The sequence below is a fragment of the Drosophila eugracilis genome, unplaced genomic scaffold, assembly GCF_018153835.1.
Source record: "Drosophila eugracilis isolate 14026-0451.02 unplaced genomic scaffold, ASM1815383v1 contig_496, whole genome shotgun sequence".
Taxonomy (NCBI): Eukaryota; Metazoa; Arthropoda; class Insecta; order Diptera; family Drosophilidae; genus Drosophila; species Drosophila eugracilis.
Window position 1 is genome coordinate 328,510 of NW_024573367.1, and position 14,047 is coordinate 342,556.

At 39.4% G+C, this 14,047-nt stretch overlaps 3 protein-coding genes across 5 annotated transcripts in view; 2 read left to right on the forward strand and 1 right to left on the reverse strand.

Annotated features, from left to right (window-relative positions):
• The window catches only part of LOC108103484 (inactive dipeptidyl peptidase 10), an 81,255-nt gene that overhangs the window by 44,518 nt on the left and 22,690 nt on the right, over positions 1 to 14,047 (reverse strand). The window contains exon 1 of one of the 3 annotated variants that reach the window (XM_017208991.2): positions 620 to 3,380. The exons of the other annotated variants lie outside the window; for them this stretch is intronic. Coding sequence (XP_017064480.1) covers positions 620 to 691 — 72 coding nt within the window. The 5' untranslated portion in view covers positions 692 to 3,380. Of the gene's footprint in view, positions 1 to 619; positions 3,381 to 14,047 lie in introns of those variants that run through there. 3 annotated transcript variants of the gene reach the window in all.
• LOC108103465 (rRNA biogenesis protein rrp36) lies at positions 8,228 to 9,226 on the forward strand. Its single transcript, XM_017208960.1, has one exon. The coding sequence runs from the start codon at positions 8,228 to 8,230 to the stop codon at positions 9,161 to 9,163; it is 936 nt and encodes a 311-aa protein (XP_017064449.1). The 3' UTR covers positions 9,164 to 9,226.
• Positions 9,332 to 9,888, forward strand: LOC108103486. Its single transcript, XM_017208992.2, has one exon. The coding sequence runs from the start codon at positions 9,387 to 9,389 to the stop codon at positions 9,780 to 9,782; it is 396 nt and encodes a 131-aa protein (XP_017064481.1). The 5' UTR covers positions 9,332 to 9,386; the 3' UTR covers positions 9,783 to 9,888.

A 14,047-nucleotide genomic window follows, 5' to 3' on the forward strand; every position in this document is an offset into this window, starting at 1 on the left:
AGAGTTCTGGCAGACCTTCAAAGCTAATCGAATTGATTTATTTTAATTTGTGTTTTTCCATTTTTATGCCTCGCAGAAAGGCGTCACGTTTCCATTCATTCAGCATAGCAAATTCAATTTACGCTCATTACGAATGGCGACACACAGGTCAAGCCGGCCACGCCCACCTTTCGTTTGGCCCGACCCGCAAAGGAATGGCCATAAAAAGCACAAAGCAAAAGCGCTTGAAATTGGACCCTAAAAATGGTAAAAAAAAAAATAAAAGAGCCAGACCATAACGAAAAGCGAAATAGCGAATCATTAAATACTCTCTAAGGTTAACAGAATTTCATTTTCTACCTTAAAAGTTTATAATTTAAGTTAAAGAAGTATTTTTAAAGGCATTGTAAAGGGTATTTCCTATAACCCAAGATATTAAGCATCCTCTTAGGGCATTACCACAATTTTTTAAAAGGGTCTTAATCCGAAAAAAAAAAAAACCGTAAAAAGAGAATAAGGTAATACATTTGAAATAAAGACCAAATCGAAGGCCATAAAAGGAACGTCTTGGGTGGCAAAATGTAGGGACACGGGGCACTTTGAGCCGCCGTGGGTGGTAAATAAAATTTAATATAATTACCTCCATTTGGGAGCCCTTCTTGCCCATGGAGCCACCGCCACCCGTGTGGCCGCCGCTCTGTGCGGCATTCATGGTGGCGCCTCTCTTCTATCTGTAACACCAACTGTTTTTGTATTTCTTTATTTGTATTCGATTCTGCAACAGTATCTGTATATCTGGATCTCCGAAAACGGTTAGTATCTGCGGTCGATTCTGGTTCTAGTTTATTATGCCAAAAGTGTATCTCTGGCTGGCCGCCTTAATTATTATTGTCGGGCGATAAATCCTTCGTCGTCCACTGGCTACATACACCTCCGACAGGCCACCACCACTTCGAGTTGGCCAATTGAAATTTATGTGTAATTTGAGTTCGTTTTTTATTCGCACTCTGTATTAAAGTTTCGTTAAAAGATTTATTGCATTATTTCGAGTATGGTTTATTTGATTTTGGGTTGCTTTTGCCGTCGTCTATCTGCTGGCCCTGCACTTTGGCACGCACCAAAATTATGCCCCCTCAATATTTGTTACACTTACAGAAAATTTATAACTCGTTTTAATTCCTAATTATAGCTATTAAGTAACCTAAATGGTTTTTGTAAAGATTTTAGTTTGAAAACTGCAAAAAGTTTATGCTGCGCTCAAAAGTAGGCAATGAAATGTTTTACTGCCTAAAAACTCTTACAATTTTCCATTACCATTTAATTTCCTACGTTTTTCCCTCAGTGTGACTGCAATTTGGGAAAGTTTCGCTGACAGCTCCTTCATGCTAATGATACACAACTAACTGAGGGATCTGGGGTATCCGAGGGACTTATGGCAACGCTGTTCGCTGGATGCTGCGAATGAGATACTTGAGCACGTCGTCCGCCTTTAATACAATGTCTATGCTGCTGGGCGCAGAACAGAAAAAAAAAGAAGAAAAAAAAACACACAGAGGGAAACTCAAGCTGAAGTTGAAACTTAAATAAGCCAACAGCTGAAAACAAAAACAACAACGACAATGAGGACAGTTCTGTGTGTGCGGTTAATGTAACTATATACGGCCACTTGACGTCCTTGCCAACATATCGCATGACTTGTCATCCAGTGGATAGGATGGGCGGTACAAGATGGCAATGGTTGTGGATCTAAAGAAAAGAAGGGGGAAAGGGGAAAGATTCGATGTCCTTTAAAATGCCGCAAAAGTTGCCCACAAGCCAGACAATCGAACAGGGAAAATGTAACTAATAAAATTTTATGGAAAAGGATATTCCAAGGTGGTCTGAGAAAAGGTTAATCTTGCAAGAATTTAATTTAATATTTTGATCTAATTGGGTAATATTTAACGAATGTGCCCTACGAATATCAAAGTTATTTCATAGAATTTCTCTATCTTAAATGGTAAAATATCTAACTAATTTCTTGATCCTTTTTATTTAAATGACTTTTAAGTTAATATTTCCTGCAAAGCCTAAACTTTGACCTAATAAATCATCATACATATGCAAACTAATATTCCCAAGAAGACTTCCGCAAACTTGTCACAAAAAAGACCCCTAAACTCAGTGTCATTGTGTTTACCATGGAAAGTTAGCGCGAGTTGTGCTTGGTTAGATGTGGAAAGTTTTCGGTAGATAATTCAATAAGAGATTCGCATGCATTTGCTTTAATTTCATTTCGTTTTTCGAAACTTTCCAGGGCCATGCGATCTTTTTTCTTATGTATTTTTTTTTTTTTTTGAAGTTTTCCATTTGTGTGTTAATGCCACAAGATGACAGGAAATTTTAATAAACTTCGTCTCGTGTGTGTGTGTGTCGGGCATAGAAATGTGTGTTCAAAAGAAACTTTCGGATGAAAGGAGCGGGAAAATATATATGTATGGATATAAAAAAAAAAGAGGAAGAAATGAGGGAGACCACACCAGAGACCAGAGGCGAAAAGTGAAAGATGATGAAGGCAATTTATTCGAACCCTTAAGCCTTTGATGGGCATGGGAAATGGGGGTCATGGTGGGAGTTTCTGGGACTCTAGACAATGCTCACATATGTGAGAGCCAAGCCGAAGGCCTAATTGCTGTTGTTTGTCTGAGCCAACCAGGCAGCCAGCCAACCAGCCAACCAACCAGCCAGTCAGCCTTCTTTTTCTTGGCCTATTAATTTGCCTAAAAGTTGGCTTTGGGCCACAGGGATGAAATTAGAGATAGAACGAATCGCTTTGTTTTTATGCATTTGCTACGTGATTTAATTAGTTGACGCTGTTTGGCAAATTACCCGAAGCCCGACTTTTGGCTAATTACCAGGGCATTATTAACATATTGCCATTGCCAAAGGGAACGGATATAGGCTAAAGGGAGCTAAGGACTAAGGACTAAGGACTACAATGATAAGCATCTAACGATAAGCAGCTAGCACATTGTGTCTCTATTCGGCTTCTATTTGCTATGCAAATATTGGCCAAAGACAAAGTAACCGATTCCAAAGCCAGACAACGCCAATTCCCAAATAAATAAGGTAAGGCCTCAGCCATCAGCCATCAGCATTCAGCATTTTACCATTTGGCGGTGCCAAAGAGGACAAAGAGTACAAAGTACAGGAGTACAAAGTATATATAAAGGCAAAAAAAAAATACAAAAAAAAAATAAAGGACAAAGGGAGGCCCACAAAAGGACCAAGGACGACGGTGTTTTACGGGCTCTTGGGGCAATCAGCACGCAGCCAAACGAGAGAGAAATCAAAGATTTGCCAATCGGAATTCCTCAGCAATTTGTGTCGACTTTTTATTTTAGCAATCTCTCTGTGGTGTGTCTGTGTGTGCCAAGGATGGCAACAGGCTAAATCCCTCAGTTTCCCCAGTAAGTAAATAGCGGCAAAAGCAACCACGCGGCGTATACTTGATTTCTAGCTCACTGCAATATCTACTCTGCAGGGCTTTTATTATTATTGTTTATTTTGTTTTATCAGTTTAAGTGATTTAATTAGTCAGCCCTTTGTACCTACTATTTTTGTGTATTAAAAAATTAATAATCTGATAAGTTTTCACTTTAAATAAGTTGCTAGTTTCTGAGAAAACATAATTTAAAATATTTTAAATAATTTTTAACAAATTTGTACATTTTACAACTTTAACTGTTTGAAATATTTATCATTTTACCAACAAACTATTTAAAGCATTTAACAAAAATCCCATTTAAAACGCATTTAAACAAATGTTTCGAACTTTTTAATCTGCTGAGTTTCTCTTAAATCTTTTCCCCTCACAATCACAGCTCCCTTCTCCCCTTGTTAATTCCTTGTTATGGCCTTTTTTATGCGTTTTTTATTGGATTACTTTACGGCTTCGGTTGGCCAATTGTCAATTAAGCAATTTGCGCATTTTTATTTCACACTCACAGAATTTCCGCTTGAATAATAACACCAAAAAAAAAAAATAGGAAGAAAAATATAAAAATATTCAACGGGGCGTGGTTGATTAATTAACGTTGAATTTTCAAAGAATTTTCACAGCGTTCTTTTAAATCTGAATTTATCTATTTTTTTTTTTTTTAGGAAAATATATGTGGGGACGCTTAGAGAGGACGGGCAACGACGATCGCCGACGAAGAGATGCGCCAGGATTTTAAGAAGGAGCAACGACGAGAGGACGAGCGACGCGATTTCCGCTCGCGTTTTTTCCGTGCGACTTCAGCGATGCGACTTTAGCAGCTGGCGTTTTGGGCAGAACTGAGCGAAGACGCTGCGGAAAATCGGAAAATCGCACACGCACATGTCCGCGCCAGTTGGCCATTCGACATTTTCCGAATTATCGCAGCAGCCACGCGCGCTACTAAAGCTTTCAAAACATCCGCATGAAAGCTGCCTGCCTGTTTGTGGCACGCAAGCTTTCCGCCGTCACGTGGAAATTTTGTGGGGCAGCGCCAGGGAAAATGCGGAAAGCGGCGAGCAAAACAAAATCGCCAAAAGCAAAATAAAACCGAAATTTCAAAAAGTTTTCTAAGGGAAATATCAAGAAATTCTGTCTTACAAATTTAGATTTTTAGAGATTTTAAAAATATTTCTTATATTTTTGCTAAAAAGTCCTTAAAAGGCCTTAAAAATATTTCTAAAACCACAGAATTTTCCTTCATTAATAATCCACATCCTTAATATAGTTTGCAATTTTGTTAAGCCCTAAACAAGCCAAAAACTTTTCTTTAAAAGTCTAATGACAGAACGTGCCTAATGAGGTTGCTTTTTCTGTTGTCGTTACTTTTAAAGTTTTTCCCATCCAGCATTTTCTTTTTTAAGTTTCCATCGGAGTCAGCAAAAGCAATGAATGGTGAAGACGATGGACATTTTATACAAAAGAAAGTCATTTTGAAAACTTTACTGACAGGAAAATGTCAAAAATATTTTAAAAGTTTCCCAGCTAAGTTTTAGAAATTAATTTACTATTATGTATCTTCTTTAATTTTTTTTTAAATTATTTTAAGATATTTTAAGAAATATACTTAGCTAAATATTGTCTTCCATTAAAAGATTAATGCACTTTGTGATTAAATCGCAATGTCCTTTGCCAGCATGGAAAATAAATGCAATTAATTACAGCCTTTGGCTTTTCTAGGCCCCAGGGTTATTACGAAGTCGATTACCACCCATTTTCCCAGCGCATACGTGTCCTTATTAGTGTATTTTTTTTTGGGACTCTGTCAGAGGAATGAATAATGTGCACCTGGGCGGAAAGAAGGGGGAATGGAAAATGGGGTTGGAAAATAGCATCTGTAAGAAAAAACCCAGGAGGACCAAGGGTTAACCAAAGCCGTTGATCAAACGCCGCTGTTTGTTCGTTTGTTTGTTTGTCTTGACTTCGCGTCCATTTAGCATATTTCATGCTGCTTCGTCCTTCGTCCTGGGCCATGAAAAATCCTTTATGGCAAGTGAATGGAATAACCAAGCAGCTGAATGAAAGTCATTGCCGACATAAAACAGAAAGAAAAAACAAAACAAAGAACACGAAATGCTTTCCGCTTGCTTAGCCTGGCCAAGTTTTTTCTTTTCAGCTAATGTCTAATAAGCAATTTCCCCCTTTTGTTTTTTTCCTGTCAATTGAAAGATTTTCCTTTTTTCTTTTTTTTTTTTTTTACAAATGATTCTTGCTGGCAAAGTTATTTGCAAAAAAAAAAAAAAAAAACCCTACCTCGCTGTGAAAAGTGAAAACTCAGCAACAGGCCCGCGGCCAAAAGTCGAAAAAGTCGAGGGGGTCATAAATTTTGTTTCGCCAACAGCTTTTCAATGCCATTTTCCGAATGCAGTGCAAAAACCACACACAACGCTGTGTGCAACGCTGCGTATGCTTAATACTCCAAAGCGAAATGATTTATGCACTGCACGAAGAAAAGCAACAGAAAAAAAAGCGACAAGGAAAACGAAAGGAAGCGCAGAAGAGAATGTGGAAAATGGGAAACTGTGGCAGCGGGAAACTTGCTATTTTGAATATGGTTAGCTTTTCTTGAGGATCCTAAGCTCTTGAAAGCTGGGCAGGTTCTTTGAGTCGGTAAAAGTTAAAAGTTTGGTTAGCAGGATTTTCAGAAGGCTTTTAAGCTGTCGTTTTGATCAGCTTAAAGTTTGGCCTTAAGGATAACAGCTTTTGAGCTTTTATTGCAGCTTTCAGGACTTCAAAGGAAGTTGCTTTTGTAAGCACTTTGAATTTAAATTCAAATTGGGATTTAAAAAGGTGCCGTAAAGTGGAACTAAGAACTTAATTTCCCTGCCTTATGTAGAAAAAAATCACTCATTCTTCAAATTTAACAATTTTGGTCTTTTTTATGATAAAGGCAAACTAAAAACATTGCAAATCTGTTAGAATCAATTAATATTTTATCTTCAAAAGGCTAAAAATACATTAGCTCATGTATGTAGGAACTTAAAGTAGCCAAAACTTGCAAAAACAGCACAAAAAGGATACTATTTAAGGACATTTAAAGACCATCCCCCGGAACACATGATTAGAAAAGCCAGCTAGTTTCATTCACCCTACTTTGCACTGCTAATTGCCACTACTAAGGGTTTGCCAATTTGAAATTAAAGTTTTAATGTCACTGAACTGAGAGCTCCCTCCGGCCAGCTTATCCCCCACTGATGTGCGTTTTCCTGCTGGCGTTGTCTCATCCGGAAAATGAAAACAAAAAAGAAATGGAATCAACTCCCCGAATGACGACTGCCATCAACTGCAGCAGTTTAATTGCAAATTGCAGGGAACTCGCCTCGTCGGGCAATTACAAAATGGTGGAAGGATGGGCAAGCGGAATTAAATCAAATCTCGGAACGAACTGAGAGCTCATAACTGTGGGCCAAAATGGGTTAAGCAGACCTGTGCACAGAAAGAATCATCTTGGCTAAAACACCAAATCTTAGACCCATTTAAGTTTCCACTACAAGGATGTTATAGAAACAGGTATGCAAAAAGTAAAGTAAGGAAGAATTTCAAATAAAAACTTAACTTTTTGATAGTTTTCCCTCAGTGCAATGGGTTGTTCTCCCCATTTGGCTGGGGCATAAAGACATTCGTTGGACTGCTTGTTGCACCCACGGCGGAAAAGCGACACTGAAAATGCATTTTCCATGAGCGGGACTCATCATCATCCACCACCGTAACTATACCCCATCCTCTACCATCCGCATCTGCAGCTGCACCATCATCGTCGTCGTCTTCATCATCGGGCACTTGTCTGTTGCTCTTGTACCGCGTTTCTATTTCTATTTCTATTTCCATCCTAGCCGGCATCCTTTCCATCCTTTGCCAACTTCCGCAACGCTGACGCACTGTGGTGTATGATTATGCACTGGCAGAAAAAACTAACATGAATTTGTAGAATTTCTTAAGGAATTTTTTGTTTAAGTTTAAAAGGAAAATCCATAAGAGATTTATATGTTACATTGCAAGTACCTTTGCCATTTATTCCTTTTTTTCTTTCAGTGCATGCCGGGGTATTGGGATGTTTTTATGGGGGATGGTTAGCGACTTCCTTTCCGCTTGCGTAGGTGTTTCGCTCGTGGCCATCTTCTGGCCTTAGTTTGCCATTTTTCTTCATCTTTTGTGAGCGCTGATGAATTCGTTAGACGCCACCCCCTTTAACCATACTGTACTACAACCTCCCCACCCGCCCACTTAACCAACCCGCCCCCATGGTCGCACCTTTGGGGCAATCGTGCGCAGGTTGTAAACAACAGGCGGGTTGAAGGCAAGGAAAAAGAATGGAAACAAAAACCGCAGTAAGTGAACATTTCAGTGCCGCATCCTTGACGTCAAAGGCAGCAGCAGCAGCGGCAGCAGCAACAACAGCAGCAGGAAAATGTGGGAAAATCAGGAGCAGAAGAAAGGCATCAGGAGATGAAGCCGCCACAAACCGCAGGATTGCAAACTGATGACATGCCACAGGAATCCCGCCATTGGTTTTCGAAAGACTCCCATTCGGAAGGTAAGAGATTAATCGTTAAGGAAATCATAAACAAAGCAATTAAGATTCCAAAACCTAAAATAGTTTCCATATCAATTTAATAGCCAATCACCTTAGATTTGCCTTAAAAGTCTCAGACTTTAGAATACCAAAAAAAAAAAATGATGTCCTGGCTAGCTCTGCTAATCATTTTATTAATGATTTTTCCACAGTTCGAAATGTCCCCAATGGCCATTTATCTGGATGATGGTGATGCCTCTGAGATCTTTGGTTCCCAAGAAACTAAGGAGAAGACGCAGCTGAATTGGGACCAGGAGGAGGATCAGGACACGAATATGGATCAATGGCAGGCGGATGCCTGCATGCAGGACTCCCAAACGGGGATTTGCCCCGCCGAAAATCCACATGATGTGAAATATGAAAAGGGAAGTTGTGGCAAATATCCCAAGAAAAACAACAAAGATGAGGACGATGATGAAGACGCTGACCCGGGTGCCATTAGCGATGATGACGATGATGATGATGACGACGATGAAGACGATGACGATGATGAGTGCAGTGCCGAAGGTAGTGATATCCATCTGGACGATAAAGCCTTAGTGAACAGGATCAATTGCTTGATGGGATCCCTTCACAAGCACACCAAAGCCATGGTCGATAACCTCAAGATCCTTGAATCTCAATTGAGTCCCAAGAAAAACTCGGCATACAGGAAAAACACCAATCTTGGTAGAAAAAGTCTGGGAAAACCAATTGATAAATGGTCACGAAACTCGGATTTCTATGGTGAGCATGATCCGAGTGCTCAAGAGAAATGCATTGCCCAGGACAATGTGGAACCCCAAGCTTATTACCAGGCACAATCGCAGCTTACCAGGGATGATCACCGTTTGCTAGTTCCGCCACTTTTGCAGCTCTTTCACGGACCCCCATCCCTGCAATCCCACTTCAAGAGCAGCCAGGATGGTCCACAATTAAATTCAAGATTTTGGATGCCCTTTGGACAGGAAAGACAGGAAGCTTTGGTTAAATCAGAACCAGAGGAGAAAACTCATCTGCGATATGAGGAATACGAGGCTAGATTGAGACGTCTCATGGACAATCGAGATGCTATCGAGAAGAATGTTATGAGGATAATGAGGCCAATACACTAAGATGTTACCTCTACCTAAAAGTATTCAATAAATTTTATAACTCTCATACTTAACACAAATTTTGTGTTTCCATAAATTCACAACAAAGCAAGCGAGTTAAGTACTCAAAGATTTATGTTTCCCAGTCTTCCAACATAGTTGGCTATCCGTTTTCCTGTCATCTGCTTACCTACAACCCCATTCATTCCAACTGTAGTATTCGATCCGATAACTTCTTTCCAAAATGTCTCCCATGAATTTAATATTCATTTATCTATCAATGCTGCTTCTGGCCTTTTGGCAAGTCGAAGGAAGACGCCTATCGAAGCGGCTGAGCTACTACAACTACGACGATGAGGCGGATAGCTTCGAGAAGCAATCGGACTTTCACCTGCAATCGATTGCTCCTTCGGAGGAAGAACAGGACAATATGCATGGAGTCCTACATCCCGATGATATGGTTTTTGGATATAATAATAATCACTTTAGTCGCAAGAAGCACCGTTCGCAGGTGAAGCCAGCTAGGAAGTACCCCGATGTTTGGTCAATGCCGGCCAACGAGAAACAGAAGGATGGGAAGCTATCAAAGAAATATGATTTCGACTTGAAGATGTTGGACGAGGAGGATGAACAGCATTGATGGGAGCCGAAGACTGCCAGAAACGATTTTTTGCTTATATTTTTTAGTTTTTCTTGTCTTAATTATTGTTGACAAAAATATACTTTTACACTTAACGTTTTGTTGAAATTTCTACAAAGATAAAAGGAAAACTCTTGGAAAGAATGAAGGCTTTTAGAAAACCTCAAAAACCTAATAGTAAACCTACAAATTTGACCTCTTTGATAGGTTCTAAAATACCTCCCTCACTTTCAAATGTATTTTGATAAATTGCTTCTCAAATCGCTTAAACTTTAAAGCCAAAATGCGAGTCCATATTCGCATATGGCAACATTCAATTTGTTGCTCAACTTTCTGCCACATCATCGAATCGAATCAACTTTGACTGATTTTCCTGTTGAGTCAGCTGGAAGTTCCCCCCCTTTTTCCCCCATCGCATTTTCTTTTGTGTCGACTGAATGTGTGTGTCGAATGGAATCAAATCGGAGCTGGGAAACTTTAGCGGAGGTGTCAAAGCCAGTCAATCATTCAGTGCACCCGGTGCTGCAGTCCACCCAACGATTCCTGTCTGAGTTCTGTCAAATTAGTGCAGCCTACAGTCGGTTGTCATAGTTCTCTGTTCCTGGAAAGCCTCCTCATCCTTTGCACTGCCTTCCGCCCACCACAGTCGGAAAAGCTTGAAAATTGTTTCTACTTGTGAGTGTGATTTTTGGGTTAAATAAAAGGAGGTTCACTCTAATCGGAGGTTTAGATACCCTTTAAAGTTATTTTCCAATTCTAATCTTCTTGGAAAAGGCAGTATTTCATTTTGAAAAATAGTTTTTAGGGCATGCCAAACTTTAGTTATTAAATAAAGAATATATTTTAATTTGATTTTTGGAATATAAATTATATAATTTACAAAATAAAGTGCACAGCACCCACCTATACTGAGTAACCCTTTGCTGAAGGAAACTTTTTTCACAGAAATTTCAAAACTTTCTTGCCTTTGAGTGTGTATGGGTGTGTTTGTGTATGCGACTTAGGAATGTGTGCGTGGGCCGGCATGTGTGTGAGCTTGTGGGTTTTCTTATTTGCCAAACGCTTGTCGCTCGACTTGCCCCGAAATGGCTCAAAGCAATTTTCAAATTGTTTTCACAATCACAACGAAATCGATTTGCAAATATATACAATAGCCCCCCCCCCCTCTTCCCGCCCTTTTTTAACAGAGCGAAATCTACAACAAGTGCCACGCCCATTTGGGCACAAAGATATGTATGTATTGGTGTCCTGCATTTGATGTTTTTCCTACTCCTTCCTATTCTTCTTCTAGTTACAATTATGTCCGGAACGCAGTTAAAATGTTTATGGGCCCAGCGTCAAGGATACGCAAGATTTGCTCCTCGGATTTCCGGCGATTTATTTCCGCTGATAAAGTGCGATTTGAAAAGCGATTTACGCAAAAACAAATCTCTCCTTTTGTCCGCTCAGCAAACCGATGGCTTTTATGGCCGTGTCAATTGTTTTGTCGCCTTTTCTTTACTGGTTTTATGAGTGAGACCTCTGCCCTTTTTTTTTTTTGCAGATTTTTCCTGCCTAGGCTTGTGACTCTGGCTCTGGCTTTGGCTCTGGCATGGGTATAATAACTTATCGAGGACTCAACTGAGTTGGCCGAAAACATCTACAACTTTCCCTTGTCGGTTTTTATTAAATTTTTGCGCCCGCGACGTTTAATAAACGAGAAATAGCTGGCATAGCATAGCGCCACATGGCGTATACTTGATGTGTCAAGCGCGGGGCAAAGGGACGTGGTAAATGCGAGAACCGCAGCTTAAATGCCAGTTTAAAGAGGGACGCAGAGGACGAAGGACGCTATATGGGCCATGTCGGCCCAAACTGAATTATGAATGAACGAAAGGTAGAAAAATGCGCCAGATGCGACGCCAAAAAACTGAGAAAAATTAAGAAAACTTATTAAAATATTTTCACTATTTTTGTGAAAAGAAAAGAAAGTTTAGCTAAAACCTATTTTATAGCTACAAAATCTTATGTTTTTTAACATTTTATCTATAAAATATATTTAAAGATTTTTTTTTTAGATTTTTAATTAGAAATATTATCTCTCAGAAGATAACAGAATGTAGAATGAAAATGTATTTTTTTAACAGTGCATCACCAGAATCCTTGCCTGCCTTGCACTTTGCACTTGTCGCGGCAAGGTCAGCGAGGTGAGCAGGGAAAGAGAGGGCTGAGTGGGTTAAATACAAGGAGGGTGGTGGAGGTAGCTGCTCGTTCTCGTTTGCTGCCGCTCTGAACTTGAACTTTGTCAGACCGAAAACAGATGCTGGCTGTCTGCTAAGTCGGCTTTAATTATGGCAGACAACACTTTGCACATGGGAAAAGCAGGGGGTGTTGGCCCAGCAGAGGGGAGCTAGCAAAAAAAAAAAAAAAGAAGAGGAGTGGAAGGGGGGGTTCAGCTAAAAAAAATACACAGGTCTTCAGTTACCGCCGAGCAATTAGAGGCGAGGCTACAAATTCTTCACACGCGCCGCACATAAATTCGCTGGCCAAGAAAGGGACACACACCGAGAGAAAGCCAGTGAAAGAGATAGACATAAAAAGTAAGAAAGAGGGATTGAGAGAAGGGGAAATGGAACTGAGATGGCGACAAGAATTCCCTGCATTCTGCCATATTTTCCGCTATTTATTTAAGGCCAAAACTTTGCCCCCGCCTCCGAAACTTGAACAACAAGTGAAATATGATGCCCGCCTTCACGCCTTACCTTTATACTATATATATATATATATATATCTTAAGATATATACATATATAAGGCTCGACATAATCATATTCATGACAATATAATGGCATCGTTAGAATGGGCAAAGAAAAGTCGGTGGCCTGGAAGTCCTAGGCAACCGCAGAAGTCGCTTTTCATACATATATTTTCCTCACTTTGCGCCAACGGCTATCCATTAGCCAAGTCAGCGGGTCGGTCTACCAAGAAGTCGGTCTATAAGGGGATGTTTTCCGGGGGTTTTCCAAGAGGGATGGTTAGAGCGGGAAGATTTTGGTTTACCTACGGGGGCAAACTTCATAAATTCAGCAGGACGTCAGCAGGACACGTCGAGGCTGTAAAGTTTTCCGGCTTCTAAATAATTTTATAACCACCGCTACCACGCTTTGGCGTACTTAATAATTGTAAACAATAATGGCAGAATGAATTATTATGAATCAAATAAAAAAAAAAAAAAAAACAAAAAAGGAGAACATAAACTTGATAATTTGATAAAATGCTAATAAGATAAATGACTTTTAGTAGCCAACTAATCATCATAACAATTTCCCTGATTATGATTGCTTCACTTTACTTTTGAGCAACTTTATGGCTGTTTTACTTTTAGTTCAGGTACTTAAATACTTTCCCAGCTTAAAGTTTTCTTATTTACTCTCCCATTTAAGCTCTTCTTTGGTTTATAATCACATTACACTTCCGCAGTGCTTAAAATATTAATAAAGAAAAATATATTAACTTACCGAATGCTGCTTGGTTTTTCGTTAATTTTCGTGTGAGTATTTTTTGTTATTTTTTAAAATATTTTTTTTGTGGTGACACATATACACATAAGTACATACATATATACATTACATATATATATTTCGGGCGTGTTCGTGTTCGTATGTATGTGTGTGTGTGTGTGTGTGTATGAGTTGAGTGTTGAGTGGATGTGTGTGCGTGTTGTTTTTCGAGGGGTTGGCGGGGTAAATAGAAGAGAAAAAGAAAAAAATATATATAAATTTTGTTCATGTCTATAAAGATATATATATAAATATTTATCAAATGATTGCACATTTAACATGATGAGATTTATTTTTTGTTTAGATTTTCTTTTTGTTTTTGTGGGAAATTCGGGAAACATGAGACGGGTCTGTATGTTTCTGTGTGTGGGTGTGTGTGTGTCTGCGTGTGTAGATGGCATGCAGAAAGCTAGAAAGAGACGGACAAAGGTCTGAAAAAATACACTAAAACAACAGCAACAGCAACAACAACAACAACGATATGAAACGACAAAAAGGGAAAACTCTAGGACTTACCTGGGTCAAAAGTCACCGGCAAAAAGAGAGAAAATCTAATAAAACGAAAAAGCTTTTGACAGGCAATCAGGGCTTGCCGCTGGCAGCTGTTAAACGCTGACATCTATTGATTTTGACAATAAAATATGCGTTTCCAAAGCGAGATTTGCACCCCTTTTCGAAAGAGGAATGACATATTAGAAGAGTTTGAGGAATTTTAAATACCCTTAAC